This window comes from Perca flavescens, chromosome 11 (assembly GCF_004354835.1).
Source record: "Perca flavescens isolate YP-PL-M2 chromosome 11, PFLA_1.0, whole genome shotgun sequence".
NCBI lineage: Eukaryota > Metazoa > Chordata > Actinopteri > Perciformes > Percidae > Perca > Perca flavescens.
Window position 1 is genome coordinate 20,820,089 of NC_041341.1, and position 17,565 is coordinate 20,837,653.

At 39.6% G+C, this 17,565-nt stretch overlaps 1 protein-coding gene across 2 annotated transcripts; it reads left to right on the forward strand.

The window, feature by feature from the left end:
• Positions 1-115: 115 nt before the first annotated feature.
• On the forward strand, positions 116-17,496 carry tlk1a (tousled-like kinase 1a). Of its 2 annotated transcripts, none has more exons than XM_028592219.1 (22): positions 116-517; positions 4,567-4,688; positions 4,784-4,855; positions 6,298-6,336; positions 6,642-6,717; positions 6,815-6,858; positions 7,065-7,160; positions 7,252-7,338; positions 7,433-7,525; positions 7,683-7,793; positions 8,556-8,692; positions 9,434-9,622; positions 9,858-9,924; positions 10,426-10,523; positions 11,867-11,948; positions 12,064-12,155; positions 12,807-12,896; positions 12,977-13,146; positions 15,338-15,473; positions 15,949-16,060; positions 16,141-16,248; positions 16,400-17,496. In XM_028592219.1, exons 2-22 carry the CDS (start codon positions 4,572-4,574, stop codon positions 16,568-16,570), a joined length of 2,187 nt encoding a protein of 728 aa, XP_028448020.1. In that variant the 5' UTR covers positions 116-517; positions 4,567-4,571; the 3' UTR covers positions 16,571-17,496. The 2 variants fall into 2 exon arrangements, with proteins under 2 accessions (XP_028448020.1, XP_028448019.1); XM_028592218.1 differs by having other exon boundaries at positions 118-238.
• Positions 17,497-17,565: the final 69 nt, after the last annotated feature.

Sequence of the window (17,565 nt, forward strand, 5' to 3'; positions counted from 1 at the left end):
ATGTAGTAACCGGTATGCATTTGTGCAGTGTATATCATTTAAAGGTAGTCTTTATGGCTGGACTTTTTTTTTCTTCATGTTTATATTGACGTTGAGAAAAACGTATCACCCTCGCGATAAGAATTTTGCACACGACATAGATATCTATGGCACACGATGCATGACGTTTCATAGGCATCAACCACTTGAAGACGGAGAGGTGGCCCTCGAGCCAGGACGCACTGCTGAGGTGTAGGAGGTTTGTGCCCTAAAAACAGATAATAATTAGACACTTTCACTCAGTGGTAGTCGCCGTGCCCATGTAAAAACAGCAGTTGTATATCAGTCAGTTAATTTCACAGCCTGTGTTTAAGATTTACCGTGTGCGCTACAGTACTAACACACAAAAAGTAGCTTGATGAGTGTCCAAAGTATTGGAAGTTTGGAGGGGACGCCATCTTTGGTCCCAGCTCTCCACGTCCCCAACACGGACCGTGTTTTCAGCAACATACCACGGCAGTGGTGAAGGCCCAGGAAGGTTTGTTAAACGTATTAAGACGTACATGTCTTTTCTACTAGGCGGTTTAGGTCATTATTATGTAGAACGAAAGGAAATGGTATTAAAACGACCAAGCAAATCTTGGTGGCGAAACCAGCTTCCTAGCTAACGTTACACTAACGACTCGGCTCCAAAGTCAATTGAGCCTGTTTGGCTAGCTAGAAACGTTAGCACTGAAGACAGGACAGTCTTGCTGTGGTCAGGCCAGTGCAGTAACGTTAACCTTAAGACAAATCCGTGCACAATGTCGATAAACCTTTGCGAGAACAGAAAGCTTAGCTACTGCTGTAACGTTAGTCGGCTCATCCTTCTTCAAGCATGCTGCTGTTATAGGAGTAACGTTAAACACTAGTCAAGTTACAGATGGATGTAAACTGGATCAGTAAATGCAAGAAGAGAAATCGAACGTTTTTTGACGATGGTTAACGTAATATCACCGGATAAGTTAGGTGTGCATTGCACTGTATGTGTGTAGACTGGTGTTTCCCTACCAACAGTGGTCACAATATCTGTGCATGTGTACTGAAGTTAATCATCTTTTAACGATGCAGAAGGGTCTTAGATCGGCTTTAAACATGACGGTCGGTATCTAACATTAAGTGTAGTCATTGTCTTTAAAATAGCCCTTTTCTAGAGATGCTGATGCACTGGATGGTACGTAAGTTAGCCTTGTCTGACCTTTTAGTATTCCTTACTTAGAGTAAAACCATCATTTAACGCTAGATGCCCCTACAAAAATTAGGGGGACACCAGCACAGGCTGCATTGGGCTATACATCATGCTAATCCACACACAATCAGATAACGTTAACTTATGCTTATTTGATCATTTTTGGTCACCCAATGTAGTTGTGACTTACGGCAATTATGCCTTCTTGCACCCTCTTTATTTTTCACTGAATACTGTAAAGATGGAGGACTTTTACTTAGCTTTGGACATTGAGGTAACTTCTCATTTTTTAGTATTATCAGTGTTGCATGCATTGATTTACATTAATCAGTGGATGACTACCTATAGTATTGGCACTGCTAAATATAGAGAATTGGGAGACTGTTGTCTGTGTTGTTTTTTAAATTGTCAATGAGTTTATGCCAAATATGTTTAAGACTTTCCAAGTGTCTGCCATAAACAGGTGGTCACTCTGCTGAGCAGCACGGAGTTAAATGACATCCACAGCAAGAGTTATAAGGGTTCAACCACTTGTTCCTGCAGGGGCTTGAATATAGATAATAGTTATGCACTGAGGCATTCATGTTTGAAACAAAGGGAAATCCTTGAACACCACACATCTGATTTGTAGTTATGATGTGAAACTGGCATAATCATTCTGGGGGAAAAGTGAGATGGTTATGGAGCCATCTCAGCTAGACCAAGATTGTTATGAAAAGTAGCAGTAGAACGGGTTTTAAAGCTAGAATTCTAAATAGTATTGTTTGTATTGGTCAATTAAATAGCTAGAACAATTGCTTCTTGAGAATATTGCAGTGAATGATAAAACTGCAAACACTGATCATACCAATCATGTGTTCACTGCATGAGTTATACTTGCCTGTCAAACTGTATAAAGGTGAAAAGTGTGCTATTCATTTGAATAGTTAAAAACAAAGTGAGAAAACCTGTCTATATATGTCTTGGTGATTACAGGGCTAAATATTTAGCACCACTGTATATACTCAAAACGCAAAATGAACTCGCTCGTTCCTCTAGTTGTACAGGACGGCTGACTGCGGTAGATGACTTCTTACCAAAACAAACTGCAAATTTGAATAGAAGCCACAGACCCATCATCTTTGTAACAATCAGACAACAGGTCAATTTTCTCTTCCTATACTCTGCATTAGGAAGAAGAAATGGACCTGTTGCCGGATTGTTACTAAGGTTTGTCCTATTAACATTTTTTTTTTTAACCTACTTAAGTGTCTCTTAGCACAGGAGGGTAGTGACTGTTAATGTGATCTTGGATGTTATCAGGGGAAAGTGTGCTGGCAAAGGTTAGTTTTAAATAGTCAAACTCCTTCTGTAGTAAGTGGTGGATAACAAACAAGAGACGGTTAATATAAATGATTTAGGTTGGCAGTCAAGCAAAAACTTCTTAAAACAGGGAAATGTCTTTCAGTAAACCACATCATTATTTTAAGTTATAACTTGCATGCAGATTTTAATTATGATGCATGTTTCTTATCTTTAGACAATTATATGCATCTGATAATTGAATATCAGGTACTGAATTTGGTCTACATTTCCTTTGCTTCTGTGCTGCTAGACTTGCCACTTCTTTGCATTTCAGTGCAATATATCACACGGTTTACAGAGTATGATGGTAATCCTAACTTACCACTAAATCTGGCACATGGTGGTTATTTAAAAATGTGATGGAGGCTTTTGTTTTGAATCTCTGCTGCTGTTTGAATTCTCATTGTGTAAGTTGGTGGGTTATTGCTTGTTAGCTGGAGCCAGATACAAGCCTATGCTTGTTTAGTTGTTGTTGTTAACACAATGATTGCTAATAAAAATAGGCTATTCATTTTTTGTTCAAGAACTTCTTTAAATAACTATTTTGCAGCTGGTTTTGTGGATGGCATTGATTTACTAACTGGAGGTGATTTAGATGAAGAATAATAATAATAATAATAATAATAATAATAATAATAATAATAATAATAATAATGTGAGCCATTTATGGGCTTTTTTGGACACCTACTGGATCATTTACTGATCTGGAAAATAGTCACAAGTCTGTATTATTTGAGTTGACTGTATACCTGTCACGATGCATTTCTCAAGTGGCTTCATGTTGCACACTAAAGTGGGCCTGTGTGCTTGCTGCTGCATTGTAATGTAGGCCTATAACTTAAAAGCGAACAGTGTTTTTGTGGATATAAAGAATGTTAGCCATTCTTGCTAAGGTTTTATTTACATACATCAACAAAGAAGTTAAAAGTACACAAGCAGTATTTGACTTTCCACAACTTCTACTTATTAACAAACACTTGTTTTTTCTAATAAATGTGTAGGCTATTAATTTTTTGTTTAAGACCTTATTTAAACAACTATATTTTGCAGCTGGTTTTGTGGATGGCATTGATTTACTGACTGGAGGTGATTTAGATGTATAACAACAAGTTTCCTGGAGCACTGTTTAAATGCACGGATGTCCCCCTCCATCGTGATTAGCTGAAGTCACATATTTTATATATCTACAGTATTAAATGGTATTGGAGCCTGTCTTCTCTAGTCTGCTAGACTGCTAGTCTGCTGCTGTCATAGTTGATTGGTGGGTGCATTTAAACGGATGTTAAGAATTAGCATTTTTGTCTATTGGTGCACATTCATTATTTAACTAATCTTTGTTTGACCACAAGGATGCCCTACTCCCAGCTGCTTGGATTTTGAAGTTATTAGGAAACATTTCTCAATGTGTTATGTTCTCCATTTAAATTGATTTCTATGTAGATTCAAAATGGTTGTCTCCTTAAATCACAGGTTTAGTGGGCAGACCCCTCTGAGTCAGCAGCAACACTAAAGCCCAGGGAGCTCACATAACAGTCCCACAGGAGAACAGTATTCATCAGTACCTAGCAGTTGAAACCTTGCTCTTGGACTCTCAGGATAATAATATTTGTGGCATAGAGATGCCTGTTTCTTCTGGACTTTTACTGTGCATTTTGAGTTATCATAGATAGTTTTGGTGACTTTATTATTATTGTAGTATTAAGCTGCTCCTATATCTGGTTGTGATAACTTGAGTAAACATGAAACAACAAGAAAATCTTGCTTAACTCCTCAGTACACACAGTGAAACCTGTCTTTGATATGCCTCTTCTTGGCCTATATTTTTGGACTAGACTAAAATATTATTTACCTGTGAGAGTTTGAGATTGTATATGTAAAATCCCCTATATTACAATTCTGCTCTCAAGCTCACTTCTACTGTGCCATCTGCTCTTGAGTGGGTGCATTTAAAGGCTTCAATTAAGCTGATCCTTGAATAACTGAGACATACTGTGAATTGCTGCTAATCTTCCCAGGCACCATGGAGGAGCTGCACAGCCTGGACCCCCGGAGACAGGAGCTGCTGGAGGCACGCTTTATGGGCGGGGTCAGTGGCAGCACAGGGGGCAGCACTGGCAGCACAAGCGGAGGAACCAAAGTGAGGGAATATTTAGCTGTGTCAGTGTTTGTACATAATAATTGGTCAAAATACAGTTTTAAGTGTCCACATCTCAATTTCTTTTTTTTCTTCAGGGTTTGACCAATAATGAATGTTCAAATCACAGTTTTGGAAGCCTGGGGTCCTCAAGTGACAAGGAGTCAGAGGTACACTAACCTATTGGCACAAACTATTGACAAATCATTATTATGAACAAGTTAGTTGATTATATAAGTAAATGTTATTATTGCATAATAACTGAGCTCAATTATTAAGTGACAATGGCTTACCAGATCAGAGTTTTTGTTAGCTGGACAGTAGACCAGCATGTTAAAGGTTGTATGTATCATAGTGTGACTGCGTTGTATATACGATGTCTGCTCTCTCGATAATGGTCTTGTTTTTCAGTAATGCTACTGTTCGTCTTAATGCCCTTTTTAACGTTACAATAACATATTTTAGCGGCATTTTTAATCCTAACCGTTACACACCGCTATTTATACATAACTGGAAACTGTGGTTGCTCAGCACTCCCTTGTGACATTGTTCCTAACAAGGAACAATTCTGATCGAGCCAACACCTGTTGACTAATTCCTTGGTTGGATTTAGTGGTCATAACGTGTGTGGAATAGTAGGCCATCTGATAAAGTAATGTAGGATTGTGACAAATTTGCTGTTAATTATTAGCCTGGGTAAACCCTGACGAACTTCTGGCAAATTTGAGATTTGCTCTGCAAATGTCCCCAAAATCGAGGCACCAGTCACAACCGCTGAGGCGGGCTTTACACCAATCACAACCGTTGAGGCGGGCTTTACGCGACGACGAGAAGCTTTTTGTTTACATTCAACATGACTGCTATCGAAGCCGTACTTCACGTGCTCGGCCGCGACCGGCAGGCCAGTCTGACGTATGCCGATTTAATGCCTGTCAATGCTACAATTAACTGACAACATAAGTTATACGAGTTACAGTTCTCAAGGACGCACGCACACACGGACGTGACGGCACAGTCTCTTTTTCCTTTCTCTCAACAGCCGTGTGGGGCGCATACCCGCTTGCGGTGTGAAGCGCGTGTCCGCGCTATTCTTGCACATGTAGGGAACCTCGGGAATTAACCTGCAACATGTCAGCTGTTTGGAAATTCTTCAGCGTGTGTGCAGAAGATAACAAGTTTGCAATATGCAACACCTGCAAGGAAAAAGTAGGGAGTGGAGGGACGACACCAAAAACCAAATTTTTTTTTTTTTGTTGGATATTGGATGTGAAAAGCGTCACCCGGATCGTTGGTCTGATTGGTTGAAGGACTATCCAATTGCGCCCAGAGGCATTTGAGCGGCGTCCGTTGGTGACGCCCCTTTTGGAAATGAACGGTCAATGAACCTTTCCCAGACCCTTCTCAGTTGCAACTGAGAAGGGTCTGGTGACAACCAGGCTAGTTAATTATTTCACCCTTTTAAGAATACTTCTTTTGAACAAGTGTATTTGTAAGTACTGATGTAATAAAAGGTTTTCACCTGTCTTGTTTCTACTAACAGAATCTGCTGGTTATACCCAGTTGCTGCTCTATTTTATGTTTGTCTAAACATCTTGCCTTTCTCACTTAATAGGGGTCAGATGTGAAAAGAGGTAGTTCTCCTGCTTATTCGGTAGGTATATAATGAAATTTTAAAAATAAGTTATTCTGATGAGAGCTGTTTATCTTCCACTACTGTGGTTATAAAGACCGGACACACCTTATTTGAAACTATTATTATAATTATTATTATTAACTTGATAAGAAGAAAAACATTTTTATTAGATTACATGTTTGTTTTTTTTTTACTGTCCCCACAGGTAGCTTCAGACAACCACATTGTTGTGATGCTGTTAAAGCAGCAGCAAGTCTGATGGTCAAAACAGCCTTTTTGTGTAGTGTTTTAAAAATCATTGTTCAACAAAATGTATCTTTCAGACCCCAGAGAAGAAACAGTCAGAAGCAGCCAGAGGCAGAAAAAGGAAACCTGAGATCCAATCAGAAAGCAGCCAAGGTGAGTGTTTTTGTGTTAAACTGGTTACATTTCCACTTTTGCTTACACAATTTCTGACATTTTAATAAATAACAACATTCTTTTCCCTTTTTTACAGGGAAATCAATTGTGCGAGGACCCAAAATAAGTGATTATTTTGATGTAAGTTTTCAGGTTTTTTTTGTCAGAGGTTTCATATATTGAAAGGAAGTGTTGAGTGACTGTGTGCTACATTAGTCTTTCAACCAATGAGGCATAATCCATTTCCTGTCTCCAAAATAACAGTACTGTGATAGAAAAAGAGCGACTAGTGGCTCTGCTGTTATCAAATGTTTGGCAGTGTTACCTTTCCTCTCTTAACCTTTAAGTTCCAGGGAGGAAATGGGTCCAGTCCTGTGAGAGGTCTCCCACCAGTGATTCGTTCACCCCAGAACTCACATTCCCACTCCGCTCAGGGTATTGCTGTAAGTTACGCCAAAACTTGTACTCAAACTCTCTTGCTGACCCATTTGGTGTTGCCCTGTCATCAAAGAAATACTCCCCCTTCTGTTGCAGGTTAGACAAAATAGCTCATCTCCTACAAGTCTGTCTTTTGGGGACCACATGACTCATCCAAAGCAACTAGCAGTCAAATTTGTTCAGGTGAGGGCACAACCAGCTTTTTTGTTATCGCTGTAATGTGTTTGTCTTTTCTGGGCTAGTTTTAAACAACTTCTTTTTGTTGTATTTATTCTAGACTGACCTCACAGTGTTGAAGTTAGCTGCCCTTGAAAGCACTAAGAATCTAGACCTTGAGAAGAAGGAGGGCAGAATAGACGATTTGCTAAGGGTAAGGAGAAGGTCTTAACCTGTTTAATTGCAGGAAGGCTCGAGTGTGATGTTACTTTAATGCAAAACAAATTGGACAATGTTTGCCAAATAATGTTTGCTAATAGAATAGATGGACCTTAATTTGTTGTTTTTTTTTTTTTTTGTCTGTTTGGTAGGCAAATTGTGATCTCAGGAGACAGATAGACGAACAACAAAAATTACTTGAAAAGTACAAGGAACGCTTGAATAAATGCATCACCATGAGCAAGAAGTTGCTCATAGAAAAGGTAAATGTATTGTTTTTCTTAACCCTTTTTATAAACACTATAATTAGGGATGTCACAAGAACAGATACTTGGGTACCAAGTCGATGCCAAAGTTCTGAAAACGTGCTGGTACTCATTTTCCTATAGTACCATAGGTATCAGATGTAGTGGGGGATGCTATTCTTCCGGACCTGAGGGGGACAGCATATACGCGTGTTCTAGTGTTGTAGTCTGCCGCTAAATGCGAAAGAGATCTCCAATCAGCACGGAATAGCTGTTGTGTGCACACTCTGACGCTTGACCACCGTAGCCTCTGGCTTTACAGTACATCTACGACAACAGCTTTCACAAGTTCACCTGGAACTTCCAAACAAGTAAGTCTGTTTCTCTCTCTGCTGTTGTTTTCACATAGAGCCTAATGTTAACGCTAACTGACATTAGTGCTTGTTCCACCCAGCGGACCTCTGCATGAAGTCAGTTAATTTTAACCAGCCCAATTCTACGTGAAGAAACAATGTCAGAAAGAAACAGACTTAACATACTTGCTGTTTGGGAGTTCTAGGTGAACTCATGGAAGATATTACCAGGCTTCGGAGCAGTGGGCTGTGGGTCTAGAAGACTGACGTTCTCTCCAGATTACATGTAAATTACTGTGGTAACGAATTGGGTATTGAGTATACCTGTATTGGTATCGAATTCTAAATTTCTGGTAGCGTGACATTCCTACTCAACATATATGTCTGCAACACCCCATGCAAACCTATATTTTGTATTGTTCTTCAGAGCACCCAGGAGAAGCAGGCCTGTCGGGAGAAAAGCATGCAGGATAGACTTCGTTTAGGCCACTTCACTACAGTGAGACATGGAGCGTCATTCACAGAACAGTGGACTGACGGCTATGCCTTCCAAAACCTTGTAAAGTAAGAGGCTTTTAGTGAAATTGTGTCTTATTGATCATGTTATTTTGTAGTTGTTTTACACATTTGTTTATTAGTATATTTTTATTTATCCTTAGAGAAACACACTCTTACAGAAACATTCTTGTCACAATGAAGCACATTTTTATACCTCTGTGCCCTCAAGGGAATGTCTTCACATTTGGCACAAATGTCAACTTGGACTGAAGGATGAACTGATTCGCGGGTTACATGACCTCCCCAAAATGTGTTTTTGGCCATAACTCAAGAACACCAATGCTACTTAGGACAACATTTCACACAATGTTGTCCTAATTAGGATAAAATATATTGATATTTTATATCCAAAAGGTCAACTTCACTTTGACAACATAATGTTCTGAAAAAACACTTTTCTGGCAATTATTCAAAGCCATACTCAGGCACCGAAGGGGAGACATTTGGTCAGATGCTGAAATGGTGACATTAATTTTGGGTTCCCACCTTAAAACTGTGGTGATTGTATAGATCTTCTGTGTTGCTGGGTTGAAGATATGTGTGAAGCATCCATGTTTTGCAGTAAAAAAACAAACATGTAATACTTTTTTTTTTTTTTATTAAATTGCCTTCACAAAGTCTTCTACTACATATATCATATTTTGTAAGTCTGGACAGACATGGATGTAAACAGCAAACGTTGTATGGGAGCACAGGTATGGAATTGGTACCAATCTCATCTAACAAAGCCCTGCTTTCCTTTTGCAGACAGCAAGAGTGGCTAAACCAACAGAGAGAGGACATTGAGAGGCAGAGAAAACTTTTAGCCAAGAGGAAACCTCCATCGTCCAGCAACTCCCAAACCCCAACTACAAACTTGGAGCCAAAGCAACGCAAAACCAAGGCAGTGAATGGAGCAGAAAATGATCCCTTTCTAAAACCCAGCCTAGCTCAACTGTAAGTTCAGTCCTTGTGTAAATCACAGATATCAGACCAGCCATTCCCCAGGCAAATGCTGTGTATAAAATTTAGTGTAGTTTTGGCTTATTATTTTGCATAGTCTGCTCTTGTAAAGCAAGTGTAACAGGACTGTATGCACAGTAAGTAAAACTGAATGTAGTAATCAAAGTAAACATGTAGATGTTGTTGACAAAAGCCAATGTTTTTTTCTTATCTCTCTCATCCTGGAAAGGCTGACACTAGCGGAGTACCATGAACAGGAAGAGATCTTTAAACTGCGTCTTGGACATCTCAAGAAGGTTTGCCAATGCCTGCAGCAACAACTTATTAAAAACTTTCTTTTCTTTCTGTGCAGTACAGACACATGGAATTATGTATTATAATTATTAATTTCATAAGTTACTCAATTTATCCAGGGCCCAGTGTATAACAAGGATAATAGGTGCTTTTACACAGTTTAGAAGTTTAAAAACCTAATTGGATTCATTTGAAGCCTTCAGTATGAAGATAATGAACATATTCAGCCTGATTCTCCTGCTTCCTGAGTTGAACCACTGTTCCTTCTGTTTGAATCACCCAAAGGCTGTAGCGAGCCTATAGTTTGTCGTATTCATTGTTTTCCCAATGAAGAAGCATCACAGGCAGCCCATGACAGACTCTGTACTATGCCAACTGTTAATATTTAATACAGAACTCGTCAGCTGTGTACAAGTGGGTTTTGATGAGCTCTTCTTCTTGTAGTCAGAGTTCTGAAGTTCCTTCTGTGAATTTGTGTGTATGTGTGCATGAATCATTTATAGGAAGAAGCTGAGATCCAGGCGGAGCTGGAGCGTCTGGAGAGAGTGCGCAACCTTCACATTCGAGAGCTGAAGAGAATAAATAATGAAGACAGCTCACAGTGAGTCTGAATCAATTTCTTTGACAGTTACTGCATTGATATTGGAGCATGATGTTCACACAAGGCCAGTATGCTCATCCAAAGTGGTGATTAGGGTTGGGTTTGTTTATTTTTTAAACCGGTGCTAAAATGATACTTTTAAAACGGTGCCGGTGCCGATTTAAAATGTAAAAAAAAAAGCACAAAATGATAGTCACCGACATTAAAAAACTGATTTTTTTTCTTTTTTTTTATTGCTATGGCCATATGGCTTTTCCCTTTCTTTTTTATTGTGATCTTTTTGTGCATATTATAGGTTTACAAAGTGAAAAAGCCCAAAGTCCACCCCAAAGGGACTTACCATCTCCAACAGAAAACACTGTTCACAAACAGCTCCAAACAGCTCTATTGTAGTCCAGCCTTTACTTCCTTGACAAACGTGCGTCACTTTGTAACACACGTTGTAATGCTCGCCTAGCTGCTAGCGTGGCACTCCCTCATGCTCTGCAACTGACTAGCTAGCAGTACTTACTGCGCATGTGTGACTCCCAACAAAGATGGAACAGAAGTGAGATGTCTCACTCTGTAGCTAAAACAGAGAGCTCAACACACAGGGTGAAAAGAGGAGCGCAGCAATGTGCAGTACAACAAATATATGGTGTTTTCTGAAAATTAAACCACATAAAGCTATTCTGGTACAACCTCTAAATGCAATGATGAACCTGAAAATTAGCATAATATGAGTACTTTAACTTATTTCACCATTTAAATTGCTGTTAAAATGACAAATGACCCCTAGATGGGAAAAGGGTATTCTACAATAACTTTGAATGCACCACGAGGCACCGTCTGTTGTTTTTCCAACCATGGCAGCTGCACACTGTTGTACATCCTGGTGTTGGAATCCCCTACTGTGAAATACAGTCACACTTTACACCGTATAGCTGTCAGCATTTTAACCATGTTTAAGCCGGCTACTAGCTAACGGTAGGCTAACGTTAACATTACCTGCTGCCAAGTGTAAACTAGCATCCCATGCAGCGATGCTTCTGTTGCCTCGAACATCGTTTCAGAGAGCAGCACAGGCATTTAAGTGGCACCGAAATGAGGCCCCGAAATCTGCATTGCTATTCGGTCCAGTAGATACCGGTCGTTTTGGCACCGGTGCCATGTTAGCACTGGGTTTCAGTACCCGACCCTAGTGATGATATTAAGTAACTGCTCACTGCATGAAGCTTTCTCGTCTTTTTCCACATTGGTCATGTATTGGCACAGCAAAGCTAATGTGGAAGAATTTGTCAGTGACGCATACTGTAGGTCTCGGTTATTTTGATTGTCTTCGGTGTTGTTTTTTCCATCCAAAGATTTAAAGATCACCCAACGCTGAATGAACGGTATCTGCTACTACACCTTCTAGGAAGAGGGGGCTTTAGTGAAGTTTACAAGGTAAGTCATTAACTGTTGATGTCATAAGTGTCAAAGAGAAATAATATTCTGACGGTTAATTAAGCAGGTGTTGCTTTTCAAGTATGAGCCAACTTTTTGTGTATATGTTCTGCAGGCTTTTGACTTGATTGAGCAACGATATGCTGCTGTGAAAATCCACCAACTTAACAAGAACTGGAGAGAAGAAAAAAAGGAGAACTATCACAAGTATGTTAGCCCATGTGAAAATATGTAACCTCACCTGCAGCAGGGCTTGACATTAACTTTTTGAGGCACTTGTCCTTTGGACAAGTACATTTACATTTCACTTGTCCATGCACAAAAGTCACTTGTCCGGTTAAAGATTTATCATTTTATACATTGTGTAGCTAATTTACAGTTGATTATTAGCTGATATTTAATCCGGCAAGTCGCAGAGCTGAATTTTTACAATAACTGACGGATAAACGAGCAGCGGAGCTGGGTCTAACGTTAACTGTCTGCTGCTGCGGATTGTGGGGGGGAAAAAATGTATTATAATATTGACGTAATGAGTGGCACATAACTTAAAGTAACATGGCATTTTATTTTGTTTTGAGTTTTAACTTGTCCAGTCGGGCATGTACATTTCTCTTCCACTTGCCCTACAAAAAATCCACTTGTCGCGGACAAGCCTTAATGTCGAGCCCTGCCTGCAGTATACTGTAGTTAGCGCTTGAAATGTTGTGACATACTTAGACAAACTGTTCTGATATCCTTAACTTTCAGTGTATTTTTGTTCTTCCATAAGCCCAAATGCCAGGCTGTCAGAGAGGGTGCAGTACTCTGTACTTTCATGTTTTTGTTGCTAATAGAAGCACAATTACCTTCTCTCCACAGGCATGCATGTCGAGAGTACAGAATACACAAGGAGCTGGACCACCCCCGAATCGTGAAACTTTACGACTACTTCTCACTGGACACAGACACGTTAGTGCACTTTCAGCACTTTTCAGTTTCTGTTAGATGTGGGCCGTAATTCTTATAAAGTCTTTCTTTCCATTCAATAGGTTTTGCACTGTCATGGAGTATTGCGAAGGCAACGACTTGGATTTCTACTTGAAACAGCATAAGCTAATGTCTGAGAAGGAAGCACGATCTATAGTCATGCAGATTGTGAACGCACTAAGATACCTGAATGAAATCAAACCCCCCATCATCCATTACGACCTTAAGCCAGGTAAACACATTTTTTTGGATAAACGACTGTCATCCCGTCAATTCAACAAAATATCAGTTACTTTACCTTAACTTAGTCCTGAAAATTTTGCCCCTGTACCCCCAGCCCTCTTCATTGCTTTCACCCCCAACCTATCCTGATCCCCCTTGACCCTCACCCCACCCCTTAAAAGTATCCTGTGCAAAGGGCTGAACTCCAAGAAGAATAAACTGTGAATTAAGGGATGCGATGAAAGGTGTATGGCAATTATCTCAAAAAGCACACAACTCTCACATTATGGTGCAGTAATAATAAAATGAGTTTATTGTCATTGCACATTATACAGATAAATGTGGCATTTTGTACATTTTGCAAAATGCTATTTACATCTTATAAATACATTATTGCACAATATAAAGCATTATGGCACATATCCTCATTTACAGTATGGAAAATATGAATCTGATTTTTAGTTCTGTGATGTTGGGGGGTGGTGGTGGGGGGACATTGTTTTGTGGAGTTCAGTGGTGTAGAAGCTGTAATAATATGGTGTATTTGTATATTAAGGTCATTAGGTTAGTGCGTTAAGGCTGCGGTGGTGGGGGCCGCAGGGCCAAGTGCGGTTGGAAACGTCGGAAAACAATAATTGTAAAATATAAAGTCTACTTGTGCTATGTTGGGGGGGGTTAAATAACACAACAGGATGTCCCACAAGTGGGACATTTTTAATGACACAACCCTGCAAAAAATCGCCAGATCGGATTTTCTAGTGTGAATGGGCCCTGAGGTTGATAATGACCATCAATTGTAGAATATTTAATTTAAGCCTGTAACCACATGCAGGCTACGTATGCTCCAATCAGAAAACATGACCACCGTTGCACACACACTGCTCAGGTAGGCAGTGTAACCTGGGCTTTAGGCTTTACGTGCATAATCAAGTTGTGAGCTATGAGGCAGTTGCTAATGAGAACACATTCATATGTTGAAAACAAATGTAGCATCAGTTAATTTCTATATCTTGGATTGGACATCGATATATACGGATATATAGGCTGCGCTATTGGGAGAAGGTAGGTTTAGGAGAAACAAATCATGGTTTAAGTTTAAATTAGAGATGGCCCGATACCATTTTTTGCTTAACGATTCTGATATCTGAACTTGCGTATCGGCCAATACGGAGTAGCAATCCGATACCGGTGTGTCATACATTTTATGTTTTAACAGCTGTATACTACTATCCCTGTATGTAGGGTTGGGCATCGAGAACCGATTCCTAATCGGAATCGTTTCAAAAATCACGATTCCATCGGATTATTATTTTACGTTGAAAAAGCTGTAAAGCTGCAAACCACCGTTGAATCAAAATAAAACGTTCCTCTTATTTGTGAAAGTAGGCATGTGACCCGTTTCAACTCCACCCCTCAAAGAATCGGAATCGAGAATCGATAAGAACCGGAATTGAAAGGAAGAATCGGAATTGGCATCAGAATCGTTAAAATCCAAACGATGCCCAACCCTACCTGTATGGATGTGATATTATTTCTCTTTGTTGTCGGTCTGGCTCAGGTTAAACTCTTTGTAAAACATGAACGCCACAGAACTTTTCTTTTATTATGTAGTTTGACAGAACGGAAAAAGAACATAAACTACTTTAACGTAGATTTTCTTTAGGGCTTTATTACGTGGTATCGGATCGGTGCATAAACTCCAGTACTTACCAATACCAGCGTTTTAGGCAGTATCTCTAGTTTAAATGGCAAGAACAAGGATGGATGACTTCTAACTTGTGCTCTGACTGCAAGAATCACAAAACACAAGCTAACGTTAGCTAAGGCCAAACGACAAATCGGCAATATACTTAAGAAATCTTACCTGACTTCTCTGGAAGTTTCTTTTCTGTTTTGTGGCACATCTTTCTGACAGTGATGATTTGGGTCATGATGCAAACAGTAAAAAGTGAAACTAAAAGTATTTAAAAGTAAAATTAAATGTTTTTGGTATAAAGATTTGACAGGACTCTAACCTTTGATCTCCAGCAGTAAGCCAAGGAAAGTCATGACTGTTAACACAAACGAACACACCGCTCTCTAATTATAGTAGAGGGATTTTGCCAGTTGAGTGTCAGTTATCTAGTTGGCTGAAGCAGTCATCCAATTTATGGTATGCCATTTCTTCTTTAGTGCTGACTTAATTTACTCTCCTTTTTAAGGCAATATTTTGTTGGTGGACGGCACAGCCTGTGGGGAAATCAAAATCACTGACTTTGGTCTGTCAAAGATTATGGATGATGACAACTATGGCGTCGATGGGATGGACTTGACATCACAGGGTGCAGGGACTTATTGGTGAGAAGAAATGTCCTTTTTATACATCAACACAGTATACATGCAGTGTAGCAATACCACACTATTAAAAATACTCCATTATAATTAAGTGCATATTATCAACAAATATCAGAAGTAAAGGTACTGGTTAAGTAAAGCGGTCCCTTAAGTGTTATATTAACCTGTAAGCAGTACTTTAATGCTGTAGTTGGTTGCGGTGGGGCCAAGTTTAACTATTGTATGTACTGTGTGGTAGTTTAATCTCATATCTGCATCATATTTTTTTAAACCTATTTTTGTTTTGTGTTAAATCCCAGTTTATATAAAACGTAACTAGTTAAATTGATGTAGTGGAGTAAAGTACAAAGTGGCATAAATAGAAATGCTCAAGTAAAGCATAAGTACCTCAAAATTGTACTTAATCGTAGTACGAAGAGAGTAAATGTGCGGAGTTACTTTCCACTAAAGAACTTTCTTTTTTTTTTGTTCTGGTTAGGTACTTACCTCCTGAATGTTTTGTGGTTGGCAAAGAACCTCCAAAGATCTCCAATAAGGTGGATGTGTGGTCTGTGGGCGTTATCTTTTTTCAGTGTCTGTATGGAAGGAAGGTAAGGAGGGCAATTCAGATTCTGCCCTTAAATGTCTCTGTAATTTCTTGCATGCTTATGCACTGCTCCTACTTTTTCAGCCTTTTGGCCACAATCAGTCACAACAGGACATCCTGCAGGAGAACACCATACTGAAAGCTACAGACGTTCAGTTTCCTGTCAAGCCTGTTTCCAGTAATGAAGCAAAGGTATTTGAACTTGCTTACAAAAGGGATACAGCCATTTTAAAATGTCTTTTTCCTTTTTATCTTTTTTTTTTATTATTATTATTCTCAAAGAAAAAATATCGTAACACCTGATTGACATGCAAATCTTTTATACTATTCCTCCCTATTCCAGGCCTTTATAAGGCGGTGCCTGGCATACAGGAAGGAGGACCGGATCGACGTTCACCAGATGGGAAGTGACCCGTACTTGCTCCCTCACATGCGGAGGTCAAGCTCCTCTGGAAATCTGCAGATGAATGCTGCTGGCTCAGGACCTGCCTCCTCCAGTATCCTCTCATACTGACAGCCATGCTGTGACATCGTACTGTGACAAAAAGGCAAACTGACCAAGTTGCTCCCACGCCTGCAGAGCTTCTCAGAGGCTCTGGCTTGTGGGAGGAGGAATAGCCGGCAACAGCTGGAGCAGGACACTAGTGGGGAGATCTCACCTGGCCTCCTCTGACCTGTGCCGGGCTTCTACTTGTTTACGAGGGCTTGATCAATGGAGGGAAAGTGAGGTGGTGTTTTAAAAGGACATGGATAAAAGGATCTTTTGGGGGTCCGATAAAAGCACTGAAACTGACAAAGTACCTTGAAGAAAATGTGACTGGACGCTCTGTTCAGATGTTGCAGATGGATAAAGCCTTAAAGGGCCGAAGGGAGACTTGGCAGCCCGCCATTTAGATCGAATAACATGGTCCTGCCAGGGTGCAAATGATTCAGCTGCTAGAAGTTAATTTACTGTGAGGAGAGGACATTCATCTTTATGTAGAACTATAAAGATTAGTCTATTACTTTTGGCAAAATGTTTTGTTTTTCACAAATATTGGGCTTTAATTTGAGTTACTTAGCCATGAGAATGTAATGTGTAGCATACAAGTGGCCTCTAGTGACATGTAGGTTGGGGCCACATACTTATGTTAAATGCACAAAGTAACCAAATGTAGAAAAATGACAGTTTAAAATCCTATGCAGGAATATTAATTAACAGATGAATTGGAAACTGTATATGCTGTACAGGTGAATTTTCAAATTTTGAACTGCAGCAGTAATGTGTACAAAGAGTTAAAATTTCCCCATGCAAAACTAGTTTGAGTCAAGAGTGTTTAATTTTGCTGCTTTGTTGCTCTTACTTGTTTAAGGGCTGTATGTTCCACTTTGGGTACAAATTGTACAGTTCTACTAAGAGTGAATAATAAATGCCAGGAAATCTTTTTCTCTTCCAGTGAATGGTACTGTAAAACAAGTCTGTTCATTCTAAACTTAACATCCATACTCGCCTGATCATACACTGTACAT